This window comes from Oxyura jamaicensis, chromosome 1, assembly GCF_011077185.1.
Source record: "Oxyura jamaicensis isolate SHBP4307 breed ruddy duck chromosome 1, BPBGC_Ojam_1.0, whole genome shotgun sequence".
Lineage (NCBI taxonomy): Eukaryota > Metazoa > Chordata > Aves > Anseriformes > Anatidae > Oxyura > Oxyura jamaicensis.
In genome coordinates, this window is record NC_048893.1 from 94771168 (window position 1) to 94794858 (window position 23691).

At 45.4% G+C, this 23691-nt stretch overlaps 1 protein-coding gene across 3 annotated transcripts in view; it reads right to left on the bottom strand.

The window, feature by feature from the left end:
• RCSD1 (RCSD domain containing 1) overlaps nt 1-16769 on the bottom strand; it is a 32738-nt gene extending 15969 nt beyond the window's left edge. For 2 of the 3 annotated variants that reach the window (XM_035315238.1, XM_035315237.1), the window contains exons 1-2: nt 16577-16769; nt 1867-2120 (exon numbers count right to left, since the gene is read on the bottom strand). In XM_035315238.1, the coding sequence (XP_035171129.1) occupies nt 1867-1920 (54 nt within the window). In that variant the 5' untranslated portion in view covers nt 1921-2120; nt 16577-16769. The remainder of the gene's footprint in view (nt 1-1866; nt 2121-16576) is intronic. The other variant, XM_035315239.1, reaches the window with a different exon arrangement.
• Between the last annotated feature and the right edge of the window lie 6922 nt (nt 16770-23691).

The following is a 23691-nucleotide window of genomic DNA, read 5'->3' on the forward strand; positions in this document are numbered from 1 at the left end:
CATCTTAGCCCTAAAGCAGAAAATAATGCAGAACGGGCAAGTTTGAGTTCACCTGGGCAAACGTGGCACTCTTCTTGTTTTATTCAATGGCAGGAACTAGGTAACTGAACTTTCATTTTCAACTTCTTCTTACAGGCACCAGTTATTTTGTCTCTCATGTAAGTGCAGATAAAATTAGACAAACAGCTTGTAAGGAACTCCCCTTTAAATGAACTAAAGAAAGCTCAGAAATAGTCTTTAATTACAGCTCGACCCAAATTATCTATAGAAAAATCTTTCTAGTATGTAGTTCGTAGCTTCATTCAAAGCCATCTCCCTGCATATCCCATTTAGATGAATCCCAGTTTTCACTCTCATGCCAACATAATTTGACCTGATTGTTTATCTAGGTCCATGTGAGCACATCAGTGGCATCAAGGTTATACTGAAAGGGGGACATTGTTAGCACTGCAAAAGGAAAAATAAGTTAGAAGGGCAGGTTCAGAACACGAACTCCCCCAAAGGAACAAACTGAAAGGCAAGAGGGTGGGAAAATAACCAAGTCATAGCGTGAGGAACTGAGCAGCAAAAATTGATGGAGTCCACACACAATCAGAGCCTGTTAATTCTTCTCATGATCCATGGAAGTATCACTGAGGCCTGAGTGTAGATTACCCAGGAAGTGGGAGGGCTCACACTTGCGTGGCCCATTTTTTACATCCCTAGAAGGAAATCTCACTGTGACTGTTCCGACTGGAGCTCAGCAGTATACCGGGCCCCTTGCTCAAGAAGCAACACATCCCAAGATGTAAGCCTTGAATAAACAAGCCTCTTCTTGCTACGCTGACCCCTCTACATCCCAGAGAAACATCTTTCTTCCCGTCTCTCTCTTTACCCTTCTTCACAAATTATTCTCATTGGAGACCTTCCAGCTCTCTGTTTCAGGAGGGATTTATGTGGTTTATTTATTCACTTGGCCTCTTATCTGGCAATGCTGCTGCTCCTTGTCTGGTCATGGTAAATTTTAAGTATTGGCAGAAGCCCCAGCTAGAAGTGGCTGCAGCTGTGCTTGCTATGATACCTTGGAGCCAGTCCTGTCCATCACTGTGCTGGCGTGGCCTGTAGCACCCTGGGATTCGGGTCCAAGGCTCCTACCTGTTTTCCCTACTATTCATTACACAACAGGAACAACAGTAACTGTGCTGTGCTCCACCACAGCAAAAGTTTCTGTGAGCCATATCTCTGTGAAGTTGGCAGACCAGAGCTTTATTGCAGTTACTTTCCAGGTGAGGACAGGACCTGAATACCTTGCAGATCAGTCAGGTATATCCTCTGGGCTGGAAAAGAAATAGTAATTTTCTACTTCTCTCTTTCTGTTGTGTTTCCTTTGATCAGCCTTTATCAGAAGCTAAACACCCCGTTTCACAAATGTTAGGTCTCAACTTCTTCCTTTTTGTAACTTTTTCAGTGGAGAACAAGAGCAAGCTTCTTGTCCGAGTTCAAACCACTGCAGCCTATCTCTTGAAATCTGCAAATAAGTTAGCCACAAGAATAACTCCCAGAGGTACAACAACCCTCCTCAGAAATGGTATTCAGGTCAACGCTTATCCCACCACAGATGAATTAATGTAGGTTGAGTGCATGTCTGAACTCAACTGCAAGGACATTATATGGCCATAACGGTGGCGATAAAGGGGAAGGAGCTCTGACTGTAACACAGAGCAGAACAGTATGAGGAACAGGGACTTCAAAGAAGGCTTGCATGTTTGTTTTTAGGGATAAAAGGGCAGGAAAATCTTACTTTATGTGAAATATGTAATAATATGTAAAATTTTCCTTTGTTTGGGAAGAGTTTACTTTAGGAAAACATTTTTTCTCAAGACTTACAGTGGTCTGGTCTTGATTTTCTCCTCTAAGGGTTCCCTCGTGAACTGCTGCCATCTTGGCACTCAGGGTCAAGCACTGCACAAAGGGTAACGGGAGGATGTTTCAACTCAGGAGTGACAAGCAGCCTTCCTCCAGAAGACAGCAAGCAGCTCCCAAATACAGTGCAGATGTTTTAGAACTACAGGGACTCAGATCTACCAGATTTAAAGGTTCACATAAGCAAGGCTAGTGAACTGGGTTGGGGTGGGAGATACCTGTAGACAGAAAATAGTAAAGGGAAAAATGCTTCTGAAAGGAAGGGACAAGTATAACTTGTCCATTACACTGTAACAAAATGGTTGATGTACTTGCACCTTACTTACTGAAAGGAGATGGGAAACTCCTGCTGGTTATCCTTTTTCAGTGGCTTGAGCTCTCCCTATGCCTACATGTAAAAGGGCCTGGGCAAATAGCACAGTGGTTGGAGTGTGTTTTTTGCGAAGAAAGCTTTGTTGCCTGTTTGGATCAGAAGCTTGCTCAGGGTCCTTCTCTGGTACTTTCCTCCAAGTATTGGAATTGCCCTAAGATTCTGAACATCAAAACAAATGGTTATCATGAATAAAAATAATAATAATTTAAAAACAAAACAAGACAAAACACCACTCTAATTGCACTGGGCAGCAGACACCACTAAGTAGGTGGTTGGAGTCAGGTGGTGCGGTGTGCCTGACATGTAAGCGAGGAGCTGTGTCCTTTGCAACAGAATTGTAGGAAACATCTGTAGCCATCAGGAAATTAGAAGTGGCAAATACGCTGTCTGCTTTCCATTTCAGCGAGTGACTACAATGAAAATAAAATGAGATAAGGGTTATTTTAACCTACCCTCTGAGAAGTCCCTCCCTTTGCTATTGACATATTCCTCCTAGCAGAGTGGCTGCAATGCTGATGTTACATTGTGCTGGTTTTCAGGGTTGATGAAAGGTCAGTAACAATGCCAGCTTTTGCCACCTTTTCCAAAAAGCACCTCTTCTCATCGGTGTAAGTGCATGAAGTCTCAGTTTAACTTGATTAGGTCGGACTTCTGTTGCTCTCCTCATGGCCTTGTGTAGCCAAAGTGAAGAAAGCAGCCTCCTATTTGCCTACGTGGAGTTCGTTAGTGCCATGTCCTAATATCAACAGTCCGGTCTGGAAAGGCCCTTATATAGGAAGAGTATGCCAGCCACCTTGCACTAGTCTTTGGCTGGTGCTGGAAATTTCTGAGGCTGGATTTATGACAAGTTGTTCTTTTCTTCATGCCATGTTATGCAGTTCTCAGGATCGCCTGGCCTGGCCTCTGCTTTCTGAACAGTGTCAGGTGACATTACCAAAACCAGCAAGTACCACTGCAAAAGATACAAGTTAGACCTCGAGTCTCTCTTTTAGTAATGCCAGTATTTAGAAATTGCGTAGTGCCTACACGTTCCCAACACAGTACAAGTCATTCTGCTACCACAGCTGCACTTTAAACCTTCACAGGTAGGAGCCTCCCCTGAGAGGACAATATGGTGGTTTGTGCATTTGTATCTGTACCTAAGAACTGCTGCATACAGCACGGACACTGTCCTGAGGGAGGTCGTGGTTTTATCTGTCAGGACACTAGGACATAGGTGCGTGCCTCCTGCTGCCCAGAGAACTGTAGATTCTTCGCTACGTGTTGGCACGGCTTGAACAGGCAGGTTGGCGAGTGCTTGCCCTAGCCCTGCCCTAAGCACCGAGTTAAAAATCATCTCTTGCTAGACAGACCAAACAGTCCCTAGCCTGCACCCCTTGAGAACAGAACTGAGCCCAGGCTGTCCACTTCCTGAGCAAGTATCTTATCACGTCTGTCAAAGGCTGCCAAGAAGGGTTTGATCAAGTGCCATCACTACCAAAAGAGGCAGTGATCTGCAGCACCTGGTCTCTGCCGGGCTGTGCAGGGGCCAGCAAGTACGTAAGCTCAGCCCATCCCCTGTTGAGACTGGAGCAGCTCTTGGCTCTGCCCTGTACAAGATGAGACATCTGGGTGGCCAGCCAAGCCGCGCTGCTCAGGGAAGGAGGTGGCAGACCATTTGAAAAGTAAATTTATTATTTTCTGTGCACGTGTAGTGTTTTGGGACTCCTTGACCGAGGCAACTGCAGAAACCTCCAGCAGCATGTGAGTGTCACCATTTCCTTTCCTGTGAGAAGCATGTTTTGTGAGATGCCCGATCCTGTCTGTGTACATTGTGCTGATTTCTGTGTCAAGCAGGCAAATGCCTTGTGAAACAAAGGAGCCAGCAAAGTCAGACAATGATTGCAAGGTTTTTTTTCCAGGCCAAAGGCATGGATTACGGTGTTTCAGTTCTACACAAATAGTATTGTTGATCCTGCACAGAACAACTTGCCCTCAGCTGCTCAAAACCCAGGACAGAACTTTAGTCCAGGGCTGCATGAGTTCCACCCTGACACTCGGTCCTCCGTGGCACACTGGTTCTCCACAACACACGCATCTGGGGATGACTGCACTGTGCAAAGCAGAGCAGTCTAAGATTTCCTGTAGCAAGGGATCAGAGCCCCACAGTCACACAGTGTTGCTCAACTTCTCGTGATGGTATCAAACTGGATGCATTCATCTGATGCTGTGCTCACACCAAGGGAATCATTAGCTCAGGCACAGCACGAACACGTGCCCTGATCAGGTATCTGCATTTCACATCTGTATCCGTGGGATGTCACCATCCGGATTTTGTGTGATACAGAGTACTTTGGGCACACATTAATTGAGATGCCCTGTTGCCGTAAAACACTTCCTAAGCAAGTCCTGAGAAAGCCCAGCACCTACAAAGAGCTGATTCCCTCCCAGAAAACTGTCGTTTTAATGGAATTTCAGCCTGGTTACTAACTGAACTGATTTTTAAAAAATGTGTAATATGCAGCAAGACTATAAGGGTGTTTTAAGGACATTTTGCTAGAAAACAGATTTCATGTCTTGGTCACATGCATCCCTTGTTTTTATTGGTCTGTTTGTTGAGCTTACCCTTCCTGTCTGTAGCTGCACAGCTGTACTATAACAATTGTCTGCATGCACAGTCAACAAGTGGAGTCAGACTACGGTCTCCCTAGACCTTTAAGTCAACAATGTAAGAGGAAGAAGAAGCTCAAAGAAGATGTTGAAAGTAGTAAAAATGAAACAGTTGAAATGAGATTCAGAAGGAAGAACATGCAAGAATAAGGGGTCAGGAGATACTGAAAGGGCAAGATGACTCCTATTGCAGTGGGCACGCAGGAGGCCCAGATGAGAGGTAGGAAGGTATAATAACAGGTATTATTATACTGTTAAGTATCAGCGAGTGACTACAGAGGGGAGAAGCACTGCCATGTACGGTAAGAAGAGACTATAATCATCAAGATCACTAGATTTTTAAGATAAATGACAACATTTGCTTGTGGGCAACAAAGAGGAAAGGGTAGAAGGACTAGGTGGAGAGGCAAAGATCTACACCGCTAACAAGGCCAGATGCCTACCAACAAGGTGACTGAGAATGCGGGGCAAGCAGATAAGCCTCATTAAGGCATCCAATCCATTCAAAAAGAAATGGGCTCAGCCTTTCCTGTAAAAGGGCCGTGCTTATATAATTGCCTCATTACCCGCCCAACACAGCCGCTTGCACGCAGGCCAAGCAGCCAACATGGAAATAATTTCAGGCAGCAGGAAAAGGATTGTGGATAAAGTTGATATCTGGCTAAGTCCAGTCATACCAAGCTATGCGAGTGGAGAAACAATGAAAGGCGCAGAGGCTCGTCCATACACGCAGTACAGCAGCCTTTCTCTGGAGCAGCCCCCTGCAAGAGGAGCTTTCCTGTAATTTGAAACAGAAGCGTTTTTAAAAACTCATCAGTGCTGGGCCTGAAGCCCAGATATACCACACGGGGTTCTCCTTTTTTGCATGTTCTTTCTTCATGTTCTTTGGAGTGTACTAGTGTCCCTATTCCAGACTTACTCAGTTGTGATGAGGGCGACACAAGTCCCTTTAAAAGAGGCTGAGATATTCCAGGTGTTAACAGCTTAAAGAAAAAAAAGGAATACAGGGAGATTCACAAGGTAGTAGTTTAGGATAATGCTACATTATAAACAGTACTATATTTCAAAGCATCTAACTGCTACCCGCTGGTGCCCTGCACACTGCAAATTGGAGCTGAGCCATCAGTAACCTTCAGCACTGACATATAAAGATGCAACTAATTTAAAGATCTCTTCAATTACCAAGTTTGACTATATTAGAAGACCAGATGAAAGTGTCCCCTTTTTATGAAGGCCTGGGAACTCAATGCCCTGCCATTTCCTTTGACTTAATGTCTGTTTAAAAATACTGGCTGTATTTATCTGGAACAAACAGTTTCAAGAAATTGCTGGTCATTATAAATGAGCTTTTGGCCTTAAAAGAACTGTTTCGATGTTGCAGAGCTCTTGCTCCAAGTGAACACCAGCGACACATCTGCAGTCCTTTTCCATCAAGTTTACAATAGAGCTAAGTGTTCGGGGGGAAATATTTTGTGTCTCTAAAACGAGTGCTGTCAGTGAGCCAGAGTCTTGCAGCAGATAACACTGAGCATTGCTGTTACTCAAGAATAACGTGGATGGGGATGCTGAAAAAGAGGTCCCTTACTGCCTCAAAGTCACAATGACAGAAACTAGTTGGCATTATTTTGACAGCAAGATTGCTGTATCATCAGAGAGCCAGTGTACCACTTGCCTAAATCACTGAAGATCCCTGCTCTCTTTCAAACAGCACCACTTTTAATTTCCAAACTTAATCTTCTCTAAATGAACACCCACACAGCTTTCAACTTAGTTCAGGAGTAACTCTGGCTTTTCTTGTGTGTCAAGCAGGATATATAGTCCTGTCATCAACACCTTCTCTCTATCTGATGGGAGCCCTCTAGCAACAAATGCTGTCTGAAAACTTGGTTGATACAACCAGACATGAGCTACTGCAGATAACTAAAATGCAGATGAAAGGCATGTGGGGGGAAGGAGAAGGGTTATTTCTCAGAAATTATCCTTTGAATAGGTAAGTCACTGAGGTTGCGTTGTTTAGAAATCCAGAGACACTCCAGATCTGGAACAGCTCCTTCAGAGCCAAGGGCTGATCTCTCCTCCTAGTACAGTGATGCTGATGTCCTAATCTACAGCTGACAACAGCTGTGACCAAGGCTGCAGCCTGGCTGGACTGGAGCACATGGCTTCCCATGTGTCCTTAGCAGCTTGTACAACCAATATCTAGGACCTGTTCTTGAAAGTCATGCTACTAGCAAATGCCTCCATGGCTGAGATGGTGGTTCTAAAGAAGAGCAGTAGCCACTGTAAGACATTACCCACTTACCTAGCATACTTTCGCATTAGCTCCTCATAGAGGGCTCCATTCCTGGCCTGGGATTTCGCCAGGATCCTCCTTGGCTTCCGGATTTTTCCCTCTCAGACTTCTGATTGCTGTTCCTACTGGTCTGGGAACTGCACACAGCCTGTCAGTTGCCCCAGATTAACTGGTGGTGCCTCTCTGTGTGTATTTCCAGGCCTGGTCTCGGAGCTCTTGCTTCCCTAGAAGGATGAGTGGGGAACTAACACAGGAACAACCGGCAAAACCTCCCAGAGAGTGGGCAAGTGAGGCAGTCTGAGGCAAGTGCATCCAGTCTCACATGAGCCCAATCTCTCCTCAGCTGAGGCTCAGGGGAGACAGCTGGGAAGGCAGGGGATGCGTGCACACTATTTGAGAGTGGGGAATACAATGCATGAACCACGGTTATGTGATACAGGCCTCTGAGACAAACAGCTTTCTGTTAATTAAAATGTGCCTTGCAGAAAATCATTATTTTAAACCACTCGGATCATACTGTTGCTTTGAGTGACTTTCACAGCACTGCAGCTGTAGACACAACGCGAGGCTACACTGTGCTCTCACCTACACAAATTGACACACTTGGGTAGCTGCTCTGAAGGAAATGAGCTGACCTAATGGAACAGCCCGTGCAGGAAACAGCTCGGCTCTGTGAATCACTTTTCAACTGCTATTCGGTTTGGCTTCTCCCTTGCTTGCCTCATGTGGGGTAAGGAAAAAAGAAATGCTTGTAGCGGAGGTCTGAAATAAGATGAACTGGAGGAGGCTCAGACACAAGGTGCTTCAGGTGGGATGCGGAAGGACAGCACCTGGACTGAAAGAACAGTTAAAGAAGATGACCTTTAAGCAGGTGCATATGCAAACTGCATTAATTACCTAATCTGAAGCTATTCAGAAGGCCGAATTAGAAATCAAAGTCACTGAACTGTCAAAAAACAGACACAGAGAATGTGAGAAGCAGGAACAGTTCAAAATACTTTGGTTAAATGCTTTAAGTAGATTGTGATACCTCCCAATTTAAACTTGATACTAGACAAAGTCTGGCTGCAGCAGCACAGAGATTCAACTCTTTGCAATGTATTGTGCTGGGAACAGAAAATCAAAAGGGTAAATGAGCCTATGCAGAGCTCCCAGCTGCTGCAGCTTCCAGGACTCATCAGTTAGGACTGTGCTATCTTTGTAACACATTGCTATTAAATTAGGTCTACGCTGGATACAACCAGGGCAGAGAAGGAGGTTCGTATTTATCTAGAACAAGAATTTAGTCTAAAAAGATATGCAGATACGTAAGGGAGGAAAGCGATAGTAAGCATGCAGCTAGCGGCCAACTTGAGGTGTGAATGCTAAGCTACATCCACAGAGATGTCTTTTTAGTGTGACCCTGGAAGGCTCAGCAGCCCCTGTTGCATTTAGGAGCTGGGTCTGTGCAATGGTTTTCTCAGCAGCTGCCCTCCCTTCGGCTCTGCCTGGAGCTTCTAGGATGTGAGACCTCTGAAAAGCCAGGCCTACGCTGGGCCAATGAATCTGGGCAGCTGTAACTTACAGTTATGTTTGAAAATGTCCTTCTGAATTTTCAAGCCAAGTCTGGATCAGCTGTAATGAGGCATTAGGAAATTAGTGATTTCCATAGGTAAACGGCTCTAACATACACCCTAAGGAGAATGCACACAAGTAATTCCTGAGCTACAGCTTAGCCTTTGACATGGATTTTTTCTGTGATCTGTGAGATAATTATCTCTGTTTCTGAGTTAACCGCTTATAAAATTATCCCAACAACCCCATTAAAGAGAAACCTAATACATATAGGATCTTTGTAATACCCTACCTATTCCAACACTCTATTTCTTTTTCTCAATGGCTGACTGAAAGTTCTGCATGTTCTTTCTGTGACAAGAAGAGGGACTAAGTTCTTTCAACCTCAGACACGGTTTCTGCAGGTGGGGCACTGGAACCAGGTGTACAGGAAGTGTAGGCTTGCTGCCCGCATGCCACTCAGTGAGTTAAATCAGCACAAGGAAGCTCTGGCCAACATGTTTCTGGATTCACTAACCTTAAAATGAAAAGTTCTGAGAAGAAAAATGATATTCAATTTACAAGAGGATGATCCAGCAATACTTAAGTTGCAGAGCAGATGCAGAAGCAATACATATAACAGCTGCATTACTTGATAGGTTTCTTTCCCACGGGCTACAAAAAGAAAAGGCTTCCAGCTTTGGCCTTTGAGAATCTACAGCCTAAACTGATGCTTACTACAAAGGCTCAAAGAGCTGCTATGGATGATGCAGACCTCAGTTTGCTGGGTCAGGGTGTGAAGATGCTGCAGGAATGGGCCCTGTACAACTGGACCTGGAGCTCCGTGCTTCTGGGCAACACCCTGCAGGGTCTGGCATGGAGAACATTGCAGGTGCCCAAGGCCAAAAGTGGAGACGCCAGTTCCAAGGGCAGGAGACTGGGGTGGGAAGTCGGAGTCAAAGATGGTGCAGGAAGAGAGAGGCCAAGAAGAAATCCTGTGGTGACTGTGCACAAAGGTTTCTTGAGTTATACAGAGTAGGACTTGGTATTACATGAGATTAGAAGTACTGATATTAGAGCAGAAGATGTTAATCTGGGAGATGAAAAAGCTATACAGAGCCCGACTCGGTATTACACAAGATTAATAGTCCTGGCACTAGTGAAAAAGACAGCTGTGCTGAGAAGGGAGATGAAAGTGACAGTGCTAAAACTGTTTCCTTTCTGTAAGGGTGACTTGCTTGACTTGTTACATGTATGTGCCCTGTTACCTCCTACTCCCACGTATTCAGCAATCCGTCCCTTCTTTTCCACTCTGCTCTGTTCACAGACACTTGCTATCTCAAGGACTGGTGTGCATGGGTGTACTTGTTTGCACTGACAGCCCCTGTGCCTCCAACAAAATGAGTATCTTGCACCTGGCAATGAAAACACTGGGTTTTCATGGAGGGAGAGCATTCGTAACTCCATGCTTCTTGTAAAGACTAACAAGGAAACCAAATCAAACTGCACACATCTCACAAGTTAAACACACTCTAGCTGCAGAGCCCAAGAGCTGAAATTCCTAGGAAACCTGGCACACAAGCTCAAGTGTGTGTATATGAAAAAAGAGGGGAGGAATAAAGAGGACCTTTTTCATCTGAACTTATATCAGTGGAAGACAGCACTCAGCAGAAAGGTATTTGAAGAGGATTGATTTGAATAACCCATGATTTCTGTTGCAGCACACAATTTTAGAGGACAAAGAAATCAATTCTTCAAATGGGAAGCAAGAATGTAAAGTAGCATTGGCTTTGCATTATACAAAGGCAATAATATAACACTTCCCAGAGTCTTGCAGGTATTATGTCAGTTTATTTTGACTTACATTTCCCATGGGTAGAAGTTATTAGGGCTTGAATGATATGATATAGCAGGAAGGAATCGTAAGTGCTTTCAGGTCCTGATGCTGAATAGCCACTAACACCTGCTAGCAGTTCCACTCATGGAAGGACTGCAAGAACAACATTGTCCTGCCCCTCTGGTGGCCCCATCAACACTGCTTGGATTCAGCAGAAGGTAGCTCCTGACACTGTGTTTTTAATGTTCTGTCATGAGTTAAATCACTCATGGAAAAGAGGTTTCCTGTACATTTCAACAGTTATTCCATACCCTGCTAGATCTCACTGCTAGAAATCCTTCCTGCTATTTGGTGAGATATACATCTTCCTTTTAATTTGATTCCATTATTCCCAGGCACTAAATTATTCTGTTTCCTCTGTATTAAAAGGTTTAGACCGCTCTCCTCTGTCCAACGCAGCCACCCTGATTTATTTAACTCCATTTTTCTGAGTCAGCTTTCCCTCTCCTTTGCATTTTTGTGTAAAGACACAAAACTCTGAACAAGCAATAGGCCTGCATCCTCTAGATACTGAGGCTTTCCAAACTGTGCACATTATTCATTGTCCTTGAAAAGCTGTGATCTACGTAAGCTATACATTTCTTGCCTTGAGAAGCAGTATGTAGCCTGGTTCAGTGATAAAGCATCAGGTAAAGGTATTATATTTTTGGAAGTACTTCAAGACACTCAGATAAGTACCACTGAATGCCCTAGCTACCAACCTGCACAACAGCATGATCTGAGCTGTGGTCCTATCATGCTAGGAGCCTGCATTTCAGAAGCCTGAGATGAACAGTGGTTTTGTTGAAGCTGGCAGTGGTATATCAATATCCCTTGCAGACTGGCCACTGCTCATCCACCCTGACTAAAACAGCGTGTATCTCATTACAATGGGTGAACAGGTTTACTTGCACATGGACACCAGGATACAAAAAAGAGCTTACCACCTCATTGCCTGCTGTATGGGGTTCAAGCTCTTTGAAAACTTGATTCTGACAAAGAAAAGAAAAATGTCACACATCTGTATCAGCTGTCAGTTTAGCAAGTGAGGCCTGTGTCTTTATCTGAAGAAGACTTTGAGAAGTACTTTTTAGCAAGCAATGTGTTCATATCTGACAGGAATTTGGTCTAATCTCCTCTCTTTCTCAGAGGTGAAAGCTTCATTTGGCATTACTGGGGCAGATAAGCCTCATCTCTGTCAGTACATTACCGGAACCCATGTACTGAGGGTAAGATACCACAAAGATGTGTCTCATACTGGCTGTGAATGTAATAGCATTGCTGGCAGAAGACCATAGCTGGATACATTGTGGCTTGGATGAAGGGAGACATCTACCTGAAGCACCATAAAAACAAAGTGCCCATGCCTCTGACAAGACCTAGGTGTGAAGCAACCATGCAGTGGGTATGTAAAGTAACTTCTTACACAACAGATCTCCTGTCTCCAGACCAAATTGATCCTAAAGCATGCTGTGTTGCAAGCTGATGAAGACATAATAGTTGTCTGTAAGACACCAAAATAGGCTGTGTCTCTGCAGTAGGTATCAGAGCACCTACAAGCAGCAAGAACACTTCACCTGCAAAATAGCTCAGTCCTCCCAACAGGTTCTTTTGCTGCTGGGTACAGCTGTTATCTCAGGTCCCAAACTGAGGCTGCAGAGTTGGTATTTCAGGAAAAAGAGCGTCCACCCCTCTAGAACTGTTAACCAACTACACGGAAACAGAGAGGAAAATCATCCCGCGTTTGTATGGGCTTGGTCAGTCCCATGAGGAAAACCAGCAGAGCTTCCTAGCAGCACCTATGGCAGCTATCTGTAAAGCAATGCTGCTATTTTCCCGTTCTTCAGATAAGCAGATGCTGGGAATGTGGTAGAGAAGGTATGCATAATATGCTGCTCAGCAGTAATGTGTCCTGACAATTAGACTTTAGAGTACAGGAAAGAAGGCTTTTCCAAAGAGCTATCAGCATGACCTGGGGTACTGAGACCCCCAAAAGTTAAAATGAGGAGCAAGGGAGAGGAAGGGTTATAAAGAATCATTCCTTCTTTACTGGCACAGGAAAAGCTTTAATTCTTAATTCCTTAAGAGCACACCATTTACTCTGGGTCTCCTCTAGGTACAAGTAAGGGTCACAGCACAGCCCATGGGGCTTGGTTTTGTTCCCTTCTGTCCCTCAACAGGGGGCCTCATCCAGTCTCTGGACTGGGGAAGTCCAGCTCTGCTGTAGACATGCTATTTACTGTCAGATAGGCTCTAACCTTGTCCGGACCTGAGGAATAAAACGGGGTCATATTCTCCTAGTACATGTCAATACCCTTTCCTTTAGTTAGACAGACATTCTGTGTCAATGTGTCATTTTGATGAGTTAGGGATACTAGGCCTGGAAATGTGCTCAGTTGTAATGTCTGGTTGACCACAGGGAAAAAAAAAAAAAAAAAAAAAAAGTTTCTAAGTTTCTGACCTCTGACCTCTCCTGTATGAGAGAGCTGAGGGAGGGGATGTGTTTGAAACCCAAGAGGTTTCCACAGGTGAGATGTGGATCAGAGGAGTCAGAGGAATTTTCTCTGAGCTGCTCTGCTGCTAGATAGAGTGGGGCAGGACTCAGGGCCTCTTTGTGGGATCTTCACCCAACACAGGACGGGGCTACTGAAAAGAGCAGTGGACACAGCACTCCCCAGACGTCCCGGAGGAGGACATATTGTACGGGGAGAGCACAGGGCTGGAGCTACATCCAGAAGGGTGCACAGCAGGAAAGTGGAAAGGTGAGCAGAGAACTGCTCTCAGGCCTGGAAAAGCTTTTCCTCTGCTTAGCCGGTGTAGCAGCAGGTAAAATGAAGATCCAGCAGGAGCTAGCTGCAGAAAAGAGATAGGAATGGACATCAAAGAAAGACATGAAATCTCTTGGTAGGCACAAAGAAGAGAGGAATCTTCCCGAACTAAAGCTGCTTGCTGCACCTTCTCTGCTTGGGGAACCCACTGCACCATAGGGAGCCATCAAACTGAAACTGTCTTGGAATGCTTCCCTTTGTTTTGTGAATAAAGTTCAAATGTCTCCATGCTCCCAAGCTCCTACAGAGAGGCTGGAAAGAAGAATGCTATGACTGCTGTTGAATACGGGCTGCAGAAAGCCACAAGCACTTTCAGTGGATGCCTTCACCCACAACATTTTCAGCAAGGTTTGGTACAGCTATGAGAAAGAGACAGCTTGGACCAACTCTGAAGGTGTAAACTAGCTATTCCCAATCCTTTTTGTACTGTGAGTGCAAAGATTTAGTGGCTGCTTCTTTTACACGTAGCTTAGCTTTCACTAATTTCACACATTTTTAATACGAACCCCTGAAGTTAACAGCCTGTTTGTGGTAGAAGCTTCATGATTTCAAGTTCTTTGATTGGTCATAACAGTGGAATGAAAACCGATTCTCAAACCTATCTTGCGTCAATGAGCTGGTTCTTTCACAAAAACAAACAAATAAAAATAATAATAATAATAATAAAAAAAAACATCAGCAGACTCACAAAATTATGTGAACTGGCAAGAATGGGGTTTGGCTGCTATATTCTCTCTTGGGGACATGAAATGACTACAGGTACTGGTTTCAACGGGGTACATTGCTGATAGCAGAATGTCTAAGACTGGAGGAACTCTCCCCTAAAGAGCCCCAAAACTACACTAACCTCTCTAAGAAAGTGAGCCCAACTATCTTGCTTCTGTAGGTTTTTAAAAAACAGGGTCTTCCTGCCAGAGACGTGATGGAAATCAGCTGGCTAGGTCAGCCCTCTGCCCTTCTTTTTTCCTAATGCTCGTAATCCTCATGTGTCCCACTAGAGCAAAGAGCTTGCCAGTTATGCCAGCAGCAAAGCACAGAAGAGCTCTGCATGCTACCGATGAAGCAAATGGGGAAATGACAGAACTTCTCGTTCCTGTCACACAGGAGCTTTAAATGTATTTTTAAAGCAAAAGGCGGTAATGAGCCTCTGTGTCCTGCTCACGCTGTCGGTGAAAAGCTCTCAGGAGGAAACAGAGCAGAGAACTGGCAGGTGGGAACTCAAGTTTTTGCTCTTTGCTCTGTTTTGGTCTAATATATTCTTAATTTTGGGACATTAACCGCCTTTTTGGAGGGCTGGGGCAAGGGGGGAAGACCAAGTGTGCTATTTTTAAAATGTTCTGGGAGTTGAGATGTTTTTAAAAATAAGAACAGATGCCGAAATCTACAGCTGATCAGAAAACAAGGTAACACAGGGAATGAGTGGGAAATAGAGGTGAAGGGGCAGAATCGAAAGGAGGAGTCATAGGCTAAATACTTCAGAGAAGCTTCCTGACAGTCAGACCTGCCGTGTGTGTGACACGTGTCTCCCAAAAGGAAATGAAGGCCCGTGCCTTACTACTCTCTGAAACACCCCTGCAGCAGACAACAGAAAATACTTGAGGGGTGCAGTCCCCTGCGTGTGCAGAGGAGAGGAGATGGGGTAGAGTGTCCTCAGCATGACAGAATTTCTGTTTTAGTCCTCATTTATTCTTTGTTCCATATGTGGCTTCCTGTCCACAGCAGTTACAACAAATTAAGAGCTCAACTCCCCCTCTGAGACATCACAGGACACTACATAGTGAAAAAGAATAAAACAAGCATTAACGATTCCTGATGCAGGCTCTGTCCAGTCTAAAAACCCTTACAAAGCTACGTATTTGTCATGCTGCGTATCGGCTATGCTGCATTGGTATGAGCAGTGCTTGGTCCTTCTCCACATCAAAATTTTTCAGTCTGTTGAGGACTTTTCTTGTAATGAACATGCCTGATCTTTAACCCTCGCCTGTAGGACAGGCTAGCGCAGATAACAAGGGCTGTGATGTTAACACCAGGGTGTTATCAGAACTGCCCTGCTGAGCTATGTGCTGGAAATCTTCAAAGAAAAAATATAGTGGTGTCTCAAGCACACTGCTCCCTGGCTTTGTGGCATGTCCCTGGCTGTTGGTGCCACATCAACACAAAAAGCCTTCTCTGTGAAGATACTAGAAAGTGTTTAGTAAGATCTGTGTTTGGCTGAAAGAAATACTCAAAGTCCTCTTTCGTCATTTGAGGTTTTGCCAATGTTGCAATCACCTTTCTACCACCTGTGCCCCTCCTAAAAAAAAAAAAAAAAAAAAGTATTTTTTTTCCTTTGCAATCTAAAAACCATTTGAAAAGCTAGTGAATCCAATCTCATTTTGTATGAATGGGAAAGGAGGCAAGGAGAGGCAAACTGCCTTGCCTAAGAGGCTGCTACACAGGAGAAGGCTTGGACTTAAATGTCAGGGCATCCTCACTCCTGCTTCCACACCCCTGTCCATCAGTAGTGCCCATCAAGAGACAAGAACTCCCACTCCCTCGAGGCACAAGGCACAAAGCACGAAGAGAGGCACAGGAACCATTCTGTGGGTGTGCTAGCCCTTCATCCCGCTGAAGAAACGGCTCTCAGGTTCTCCTTCCTAGACCAAAATGTTGCTGATAATGAAAGTGAGACTGCACGATCCACGTGGAACAGGGGCGACAAGAGGGTCTAGATCACAGCTGCTGCTGCATGGGTCAGGCAGGAATCAACCCCAAGGTGTCCACTAATCCTGTACGGTTTGCTCACTTCTCATGCACCCACTTTCACTGATTTTTTAAACGATTAAAGAAAGATCCCATTTAAAACGTTACTTTTTTTCCCACCTCAGAGACTTTAAAAGTAAATGGCAGTCCTTCTTCATTCCCCTTTCGCAGACATAATTTCTCTCCACGCTGACCCCCTCTCCAAATCTGGACTAAACCCCGCAAAATATTCTGAGGTGGAGAGGCGGTGAGAAGCATTTATCTGAACCCCAGCGGAAAGGTATTTTGAGCTGCCTTCAGTGAGAAATTGCTTTGCAAGGTGCAGCTAGTGCAGATCTGTGAGTGAGCCATAAGCAAGTGGAAATAAAAGTTTTCTTTACCTCCATGTCCTGCCAGAGAGGTGTCCTCAGGGCAATCCTTCTTCCCCACCCCTTTCCCTCTTATCTGTGGGAAAACTTCAGCCAAGCCAGAGCAAAATCGCGCTGCCGTGGAGGGTATGTAATATCCACGCTCCCGCTCAGCTTGAAAACTGACAGAGCCCAGTGAGCTGCCCTGCACTACTAACAAGGAAGAAGGGCGGGTGGGTGAGAGGAAGGGAGGGAGGGGAGAGGAGGGGGAGGCAAGGCAATCAGGGTTTAAATTTAGACACAAATCTAAACAGATACTGTCCTTCCCGGAGTGCTGGGCTCATGAGACAACAAGCAGCAGACTTTGCTGCTGTGCCCAAACTTGGGGACACCGTATGTGTATTTTCTCCCTCCCTTTCTATCCACCCTTCGTATTTCTAGCATCTCTTCTTTTTTTTTTTTTTCTCCTCTGCCCCATTTGCCCCTATTTTTTTGTTTTTGCTTGTAGCTGCTCCCCCCACATCTCTGCCTGGGTCTTTCCCCTGTCCACTCCTCTCTCTCCAAGCCTGCAGTCTCCTCCGGTCTCCTCCTTGTTGTTTAAAATCTTTTTTCCTTTAACTCTAGCTTCCCTTCTCTCTTCCTTCACACTTTTCTGTAATTTCCTTCACAGTAGACTGTCTTCAGAGTGGTTAGAGGGGCAGAAGAGGAGCAGAAAGCAGGTGGTGACTGCACTTGCACAGAACATAAGGCTTTGGTGCCCTGGCCCACGGCTGGGACTCCCAGGCACGGTATCAGCAGTCCTGATGTGCTGTTGGGCAATTCTCAGATGAGAGACTAGGGCTTCACTGGGGAAGGTGAGGCACAAATGCCGGCAGAAGGTCTCCAGGCAAGGTGTCACGGGCTAGTTCTAAAGCAGAACTAACTCTTTCCGCTCTGAATTCATTTCTCACGCTACCAGGTCAGAAGCTACAGGTCACTTTTCCCTCCTTTTGCAGGGAAGGGCAGACTTGGACACTGGAAATGAGAAGCTTCCGTGGTGCTAGAAAAGCTCAGATGGGAAAAACTAAGCCTCAGGAATGTTTTGCTACGGTTTCCTTTTCCATTCAGACCACAGTGTTGGAAACTATACATCTCGTTCCTGTTTTAGCAACTGTTTGCACATGCTCCTTCGCAAGAATTTCAGTCCCCACCTCCTGAGAACAGGGTGGTGCAGAGGAATTTGGAAACACTCCCTTTGTCTTCTGCTGGCTCCCTTGCTTCGCATGCAGCTGCAAAGTGACACAATTTCATGTCATCATCTTGGGACAATACCTTGGGGGCAGAAGAGGGTTAAAGCATCTTTTCTGAAAGGGATGCATACTTTTCCTTCACACTGTTTCACAAGTCCCTGCTGGCTGCAGAGGAAAACACTCCAGAATTAATTTAACTGTGACCATCGTCATATTCCAGATGATTGTTACCAATAAATCATCTCAACATAGTTATTCTTACAGTACAGTTAACTTTTGCTGCACCGCATGCTGTAGGACTCCTGTGGTTCTTTAGAAAGTACAGGAATTAGCATATTTAAATCATGATCTCCTTATCTCCCAAGTTCAATACACAGCGGTTACTCCGTCCTTAGCCAAAAGAATGATACGCTGAGTTGCCGCAATCTCCAAGTTAGGCAATAGGACTAATGAATCTTCTGTTGATGAACCACTGGATTAGTTGAATCCCCTCTGCTGTAAGCAACCAGCAGATGCTGCATGCAACTAGAAATCTAAGAAAATACAGATGAAGAATCTAAAAGGAATATAAAAATGAAACTCCTTCTTAATTGGAAATCCTACTGATTCCTTAAATCATGACAATGGTTTACTGGGAGAAGGGACAGAACTGCAGTGCTGAGAAGCAGGGTGAGGTGGGGAAGGCAGGATGCTTTGGCTGCCCATGCCTTGCCTGCTGCAGGGGCAGAAGGAGAACTTCATGCTCAGAGATTTCACCGTCAGTGTTGGTCACGAGTGTCATTGTCAAGATGTCTGCCGTGTAACAGACCGTCAAAATCAGATACCTCTGATGGTTGCTTCATTCTGCTCAGGGTGTGTTTCAGCATTTTCTTTCTGCTTTCAGGGGTTTTACCCTGTGGAGGAAACTGTCTGCTTAGGCCTCCAGAAAAGGAAACTGCTAGGCAGAGATAGTATCACTTTACCCGCACTAATAAAGCAAAGGGAGCTACAGCTGCCCCACCACGTTTCTCCACTCTATTTATTTATGCTCCAAAGTATCTCACCGTAAAGTAAATCTTTCTGCCAGCAGAATTCTCAGTGCCATTGCTCTGAGTATGGTACACAATTGTCAGTTTATTAAAGTTCTTCTTTCTTATTTCTTCCAGAAATAGGGTGCACGTTTTCCTCCAGACAGGAAGCCATGAGGTGTGGATTTGCTCTAGGTTTTCTTGTTTCTTGTCTGGAAACCACCAAAATCTGCAACAACCAACCAACATGCTTTAACTGTAGGAACCTTGTGACAAATGTTATTAAGGGAGGTTATACTCAGGAACTGGGTGTTTTACATGATGTGTACGTGCAAGTATGAATGTGAGATATTCTGGAGCATGACTGTTTGCATCTATCTCTGTGCGCATCTCTGTTGGGATATAGCGGCATCTTTGAGACTAACTCGCTAGTAAATGCAAACAAATATTTCTACATCTGTTCTTCTCAGGAGATTAAAAAAGAAAAAATCCAGCCCTCATAAGTGACATTAAAACAGACTCTAGGGGGAAATTTGGTTTGAGTGAGAAAATGCTGTGACTGTGGACCCCTGGATTTTGTGGCTTCCCAGCTGGTTCTCTTCAGTACGTGTGAGGCCAAAAGAATAAGTTTGCTTCATGCCAAATGACCGGAACTCCTGCTCCATGTAGCATGCTGGGGGAGAGGTGCAAGGCACTCATTTATCCTGGCACGCCTGAAGAGGAGGCATAAGTAGTTCTGCCATGCTCAGCAATGCCTTGTGTCATCTTTGCTAGCCTCTTGCATTTTGGCAATGAATTACGGAGAAAGAAGCTTCTCCATGATACCAGACCAATAGAAAGGAGATGCGGGGACAGAGCAGCTCTTTGTTCAGAGACGACTCAGGAAAGAAAGCCTTTGAGGGCATCTGAAACTTTGACTCAGATAGTTGTGTCCCCACAGCTAGCTCTTTGGGTGTGTCTGTGTGGGTGCTGAATCTGGGAAGGTCTGTTTGTGGGGGTGGTGGATTAGCGAAGGGTGGAGGGAGCTGTGGGTCCCCGCGAGACAGATTGGATCTCTGCGCTTTGTTAAGGTATTTGGTTAGAGGTTATTAGAGCCTGCCTGTCAGTACCAGTACCTGAGATTGTTCTGTCCATCTATGTGTCCATATTTGGCTGGTGATGCCCGCATCGTTTTCCAGAATTTTTATTATTAACGAGCAGCTGTTACCAGGTTGAGTTTCTGGCCCTCCCAAAATTGGGGTCTCAACCTTTCCTGATACCCTTCAAGTAATTTAATTTTCAACTGAAAAAAAGGGGATAGAATGACCACAGAAAAAAGCACTTGCATTTCAAAGAGCAATCAACTCTAACAGCCAGCATCCTGTTTTGGGCTGGCTTTATACATCAGCTCCTCTGACAAAGGCAAGCTCACAGGAAGTGAACGTGAACATTTTCTCTGGGAAACTTGCTTTTCGAACCCCCTTGTTCTTCTAACTGCATTCTGAAGTATCTGCTCCTGCTTACCCTCTCCTCGCCCCTCAGCATTAAGCTGACGCTCCAAACGCACAGCCTCACCCTCCTCTTCAGGGAGTTATCAGCAGGAAATGAAGTCAGTTGGAACGCTTTGTACTATCGACATTTTTTGCTCTAGTTCTGCAGCTGCAGTGAAGCACATCTGAGCACACACACACACACTCACGTGCGACCACGCGTGCACACACAAAGACTCACGTGCCAGGCACCGCGCTCGCCTGGGAATTGATGTGACTGGGCAAGCCCCATTACCAAAGATACTTGAATTACACGAAGGGACACGGCTATGAGGGATTCTTGCTAAGCTGTACTAGGCAGGGAGCACAAGACTGTGTGTGTGCTGTGCAGTGGCCACATAAAAACGTAGCTGACTGACATTAACTGAAACAGTTGAATCATATCACATGTTCCTGATTGCCAGGCTGCGTCTGCATGCTAGCATCATGGTTCTGTGCAGATTAAACAGGCTTCTTCACCTAAGCAGAGGAAACTTAGAAAAACACTGTATTGTACAGGGAGCATTTCACCTGCTAGGCCTTGCTACAGTGGCTGTGCTCTTAGGAACATGACCACAGTGAGGTAACACCAACCTCATTTATGTACAGGTAGCTAGAGTCACCTCCAGCAGCGCTTGAATTTCTTGGGAGAGCTCTTCATGGCTGATCCACTGGACCTCGGAGAACAAACTGAACCGGGGTACTGTGAGGCATGGCTGCACCCCCTTTATATTAACACTGTGACAAACATCATCAGCATCAGCCGCTGCCAGTCTCTAGACTGAAGGGCTCCTCTACCAGTTCCTGGTTTTAATGTGCAACATGACCTAACAGAAACACAAGGTTACAATCGGAGCATGGTTGTGGACACAGTCCCTGGGAGCCGTGCTGGATACAACTATGGTTTTGACTACATCTTTCCCAGGCCAATCCTACACATCCCCAAGCATCACAGAAACCAGTGTCACAGCTGGCCCTCTCAACAGCTTCCTCAGCATGCAGCCCAAGCCCTGACTGAACAGCAAGATTTTCTGACTGAGCAATGAACAACATTTCTGCTCCCTAACAGGTTATGCGCAGAGGAAACTTGCTCTGCCATTGTCTGTGGTGGTTGTAAAAATGTAAAATGACTTTTAGGAGAATCCCAGGCCAGTGTTATATTCATTTCACATTTCTTTAAAAAAATATATAGATGAAAGAGGCAGAAACTAAATTCCCAAGCAACTTAATTTGGGAACTTTGAGGAGAACAAATAAATGCATTATCTGCGAGCACCCAACACCTTTTAATGTTCAGCAATATCCTGTGTTGTGTGAAGTTTCTTAATAGTAATTGTACTGCATTGTTTGACAGGGCTGGTATCTCCTCAAGCTGATAACTAACCTCCATTTTTAGAAGCAATTTGCATGGTGGGTCTCATGCGGCACCCAGTGTTGGCACTGCAAAGGCCTGAGCACTTCAGCTTTTGCCAGAGCTGATTCAGAGGTCAGTCCCTTCTGTCAAAAGCGGCGGCGACTGACTTTAATCACTCTGGCTGTCAGTTGGGTGTGGAGAGCTGGCCTGGCTCACAAATCAAGCACTGTGCAGAGCCAGACTGCATAGCCCACAAGCGTTATCTGGACAAAGGAAGGTTTCTGTTCATGGACAGACTGCAGGATCTAGACAGGAAGCCTGGCCCAGCTCGCAGCTATACTTGTGTCTGAAGAAAAAACCCGCCCAGCCCAACAAAGAACTATGCTATCTGCAGAGAACTGGCTTGGGGCAAAAGCAACTATGAAGAGGGTAGCCAGAGCATGATGACACACCAGACAGAATGGAGACCTTGCTGACTTTCTGGCTAAAATACACCTTCTCCAGAAATATGGCCCCCAAATTCAGCCTCCAAGCCATAATTTGTAAGCTATGCTGAAATTGAGATTGCTCCACTAACTGGCCAATGCCTGGAGGGAGTAAACAGGCTCAATACAGTAACTAAGATGTTACTGTATGTTTATTGTTTTGGTGATGTAAATAAAACATAAGTTGAAAAGGAGAACTAGTGGCTAGCAATACTTTCCTGGCCTTGTTATGCAAGGATCCTGGAAACCCCTAGACTCATTGCACCACAACAGAAAGAATCCTTCTCCTTTCTCTGAGATCTAGCTGAGGAAGTGAGAGGCCTGGAGATTTACTTCAGATAACACACTGCTTTGGAGCAAGCTGAAAGGGCTAAAGTCTGTATCCCTCACCCCACAGGTTGGCCCAGCACTACTCATGCAAGAAGAACAGGGCCAGTAGAAGCCCTCTTAATTCAGCGCAGTGTGCAAGACAGCCTAGACGCCGGTGTGCACTGCCCACAGTGGAGAGTACTCAACAAATCCTGCTCTCCGTAGTGCAGAGAGCCGATGGTATCTGCCTCAACAAATCCTGCTCAGCGCTGAACACCCACTGGGCTCGGCCCAAATCCCCCAAGAGGACTGCGAGCAGGTGTGCTCCGGGCGGCTCCTGCAGCCTCAGCGAGCAAGGCTGGGCAGCAGCACCCCTTGGCGGCTGCTGCTGGGGAAGGCTGCGGGAGCGCTGCAAAGCTGCAGAGGGAGAGGGTGGAGAGGAAGAAATTGCAGATGTGGTGGTATTGTCTGGGTAACAAAATCACAAATCCGGTCACACGCACCCTTCCTGGTGAAGGACGGATAGCCACGTTCAGCAAATACCTCCAGCCGATGAATTTAAGCTCCTTAACTTAAAAGCATTCCCCCTTTCTGTGTTGACCTTTCCCGCTAAAAATAAAATAAAATAAAATAAAATAAAATAAAAAAACACGGATATTTCTCCATTTCTCTTTCCCTCACCTCCTTCATATCCTTTCCTTTCTATCCCTTCTTATTTCCATGGCATCCCTTCTGTCCTGTACTGACACCACCAACCACCTCGTCTACTCCGTATCACGCTCTCCTGCTCCCCAGTAAGATCCCCCATGCACCATACTCAACCCACCGCTCGTCCCTTTGGCTGAGCTGGAAAATACTGCCCCCCTCCCCCTGGTTCTGAGGGCAGGACTGCTGTGAAAATGAAGAGAAAGAAGTGTTTCTGTGTATGCATATGTGTATGTTGGGAGAGAGAGGAAAGAGGAAGCAATGTCTGTTTCAACTAGCAAAATCCCTAATGAAAAGAGTTTGTGGCAGTTTGTCTTCCTCAACCCCTTCTCGTTCCTAAACCGTTTCCTCTAGACCAACTTCGCCCCTCTCTTCCTTACTCTTTTTACTTCTGCATAACAGTAGCTGCCTTTTTCCCTTCAACACTTTCCAATCCTGCCCCTCACCTCAATATAGCCCATAAACCTACGTATATAAAAGCAACTTTTCACACGGCCTCTTTTCCTCTCACACCTCACTCCCTTTCCTGGCCTATTTTCTCCTGAGATATAA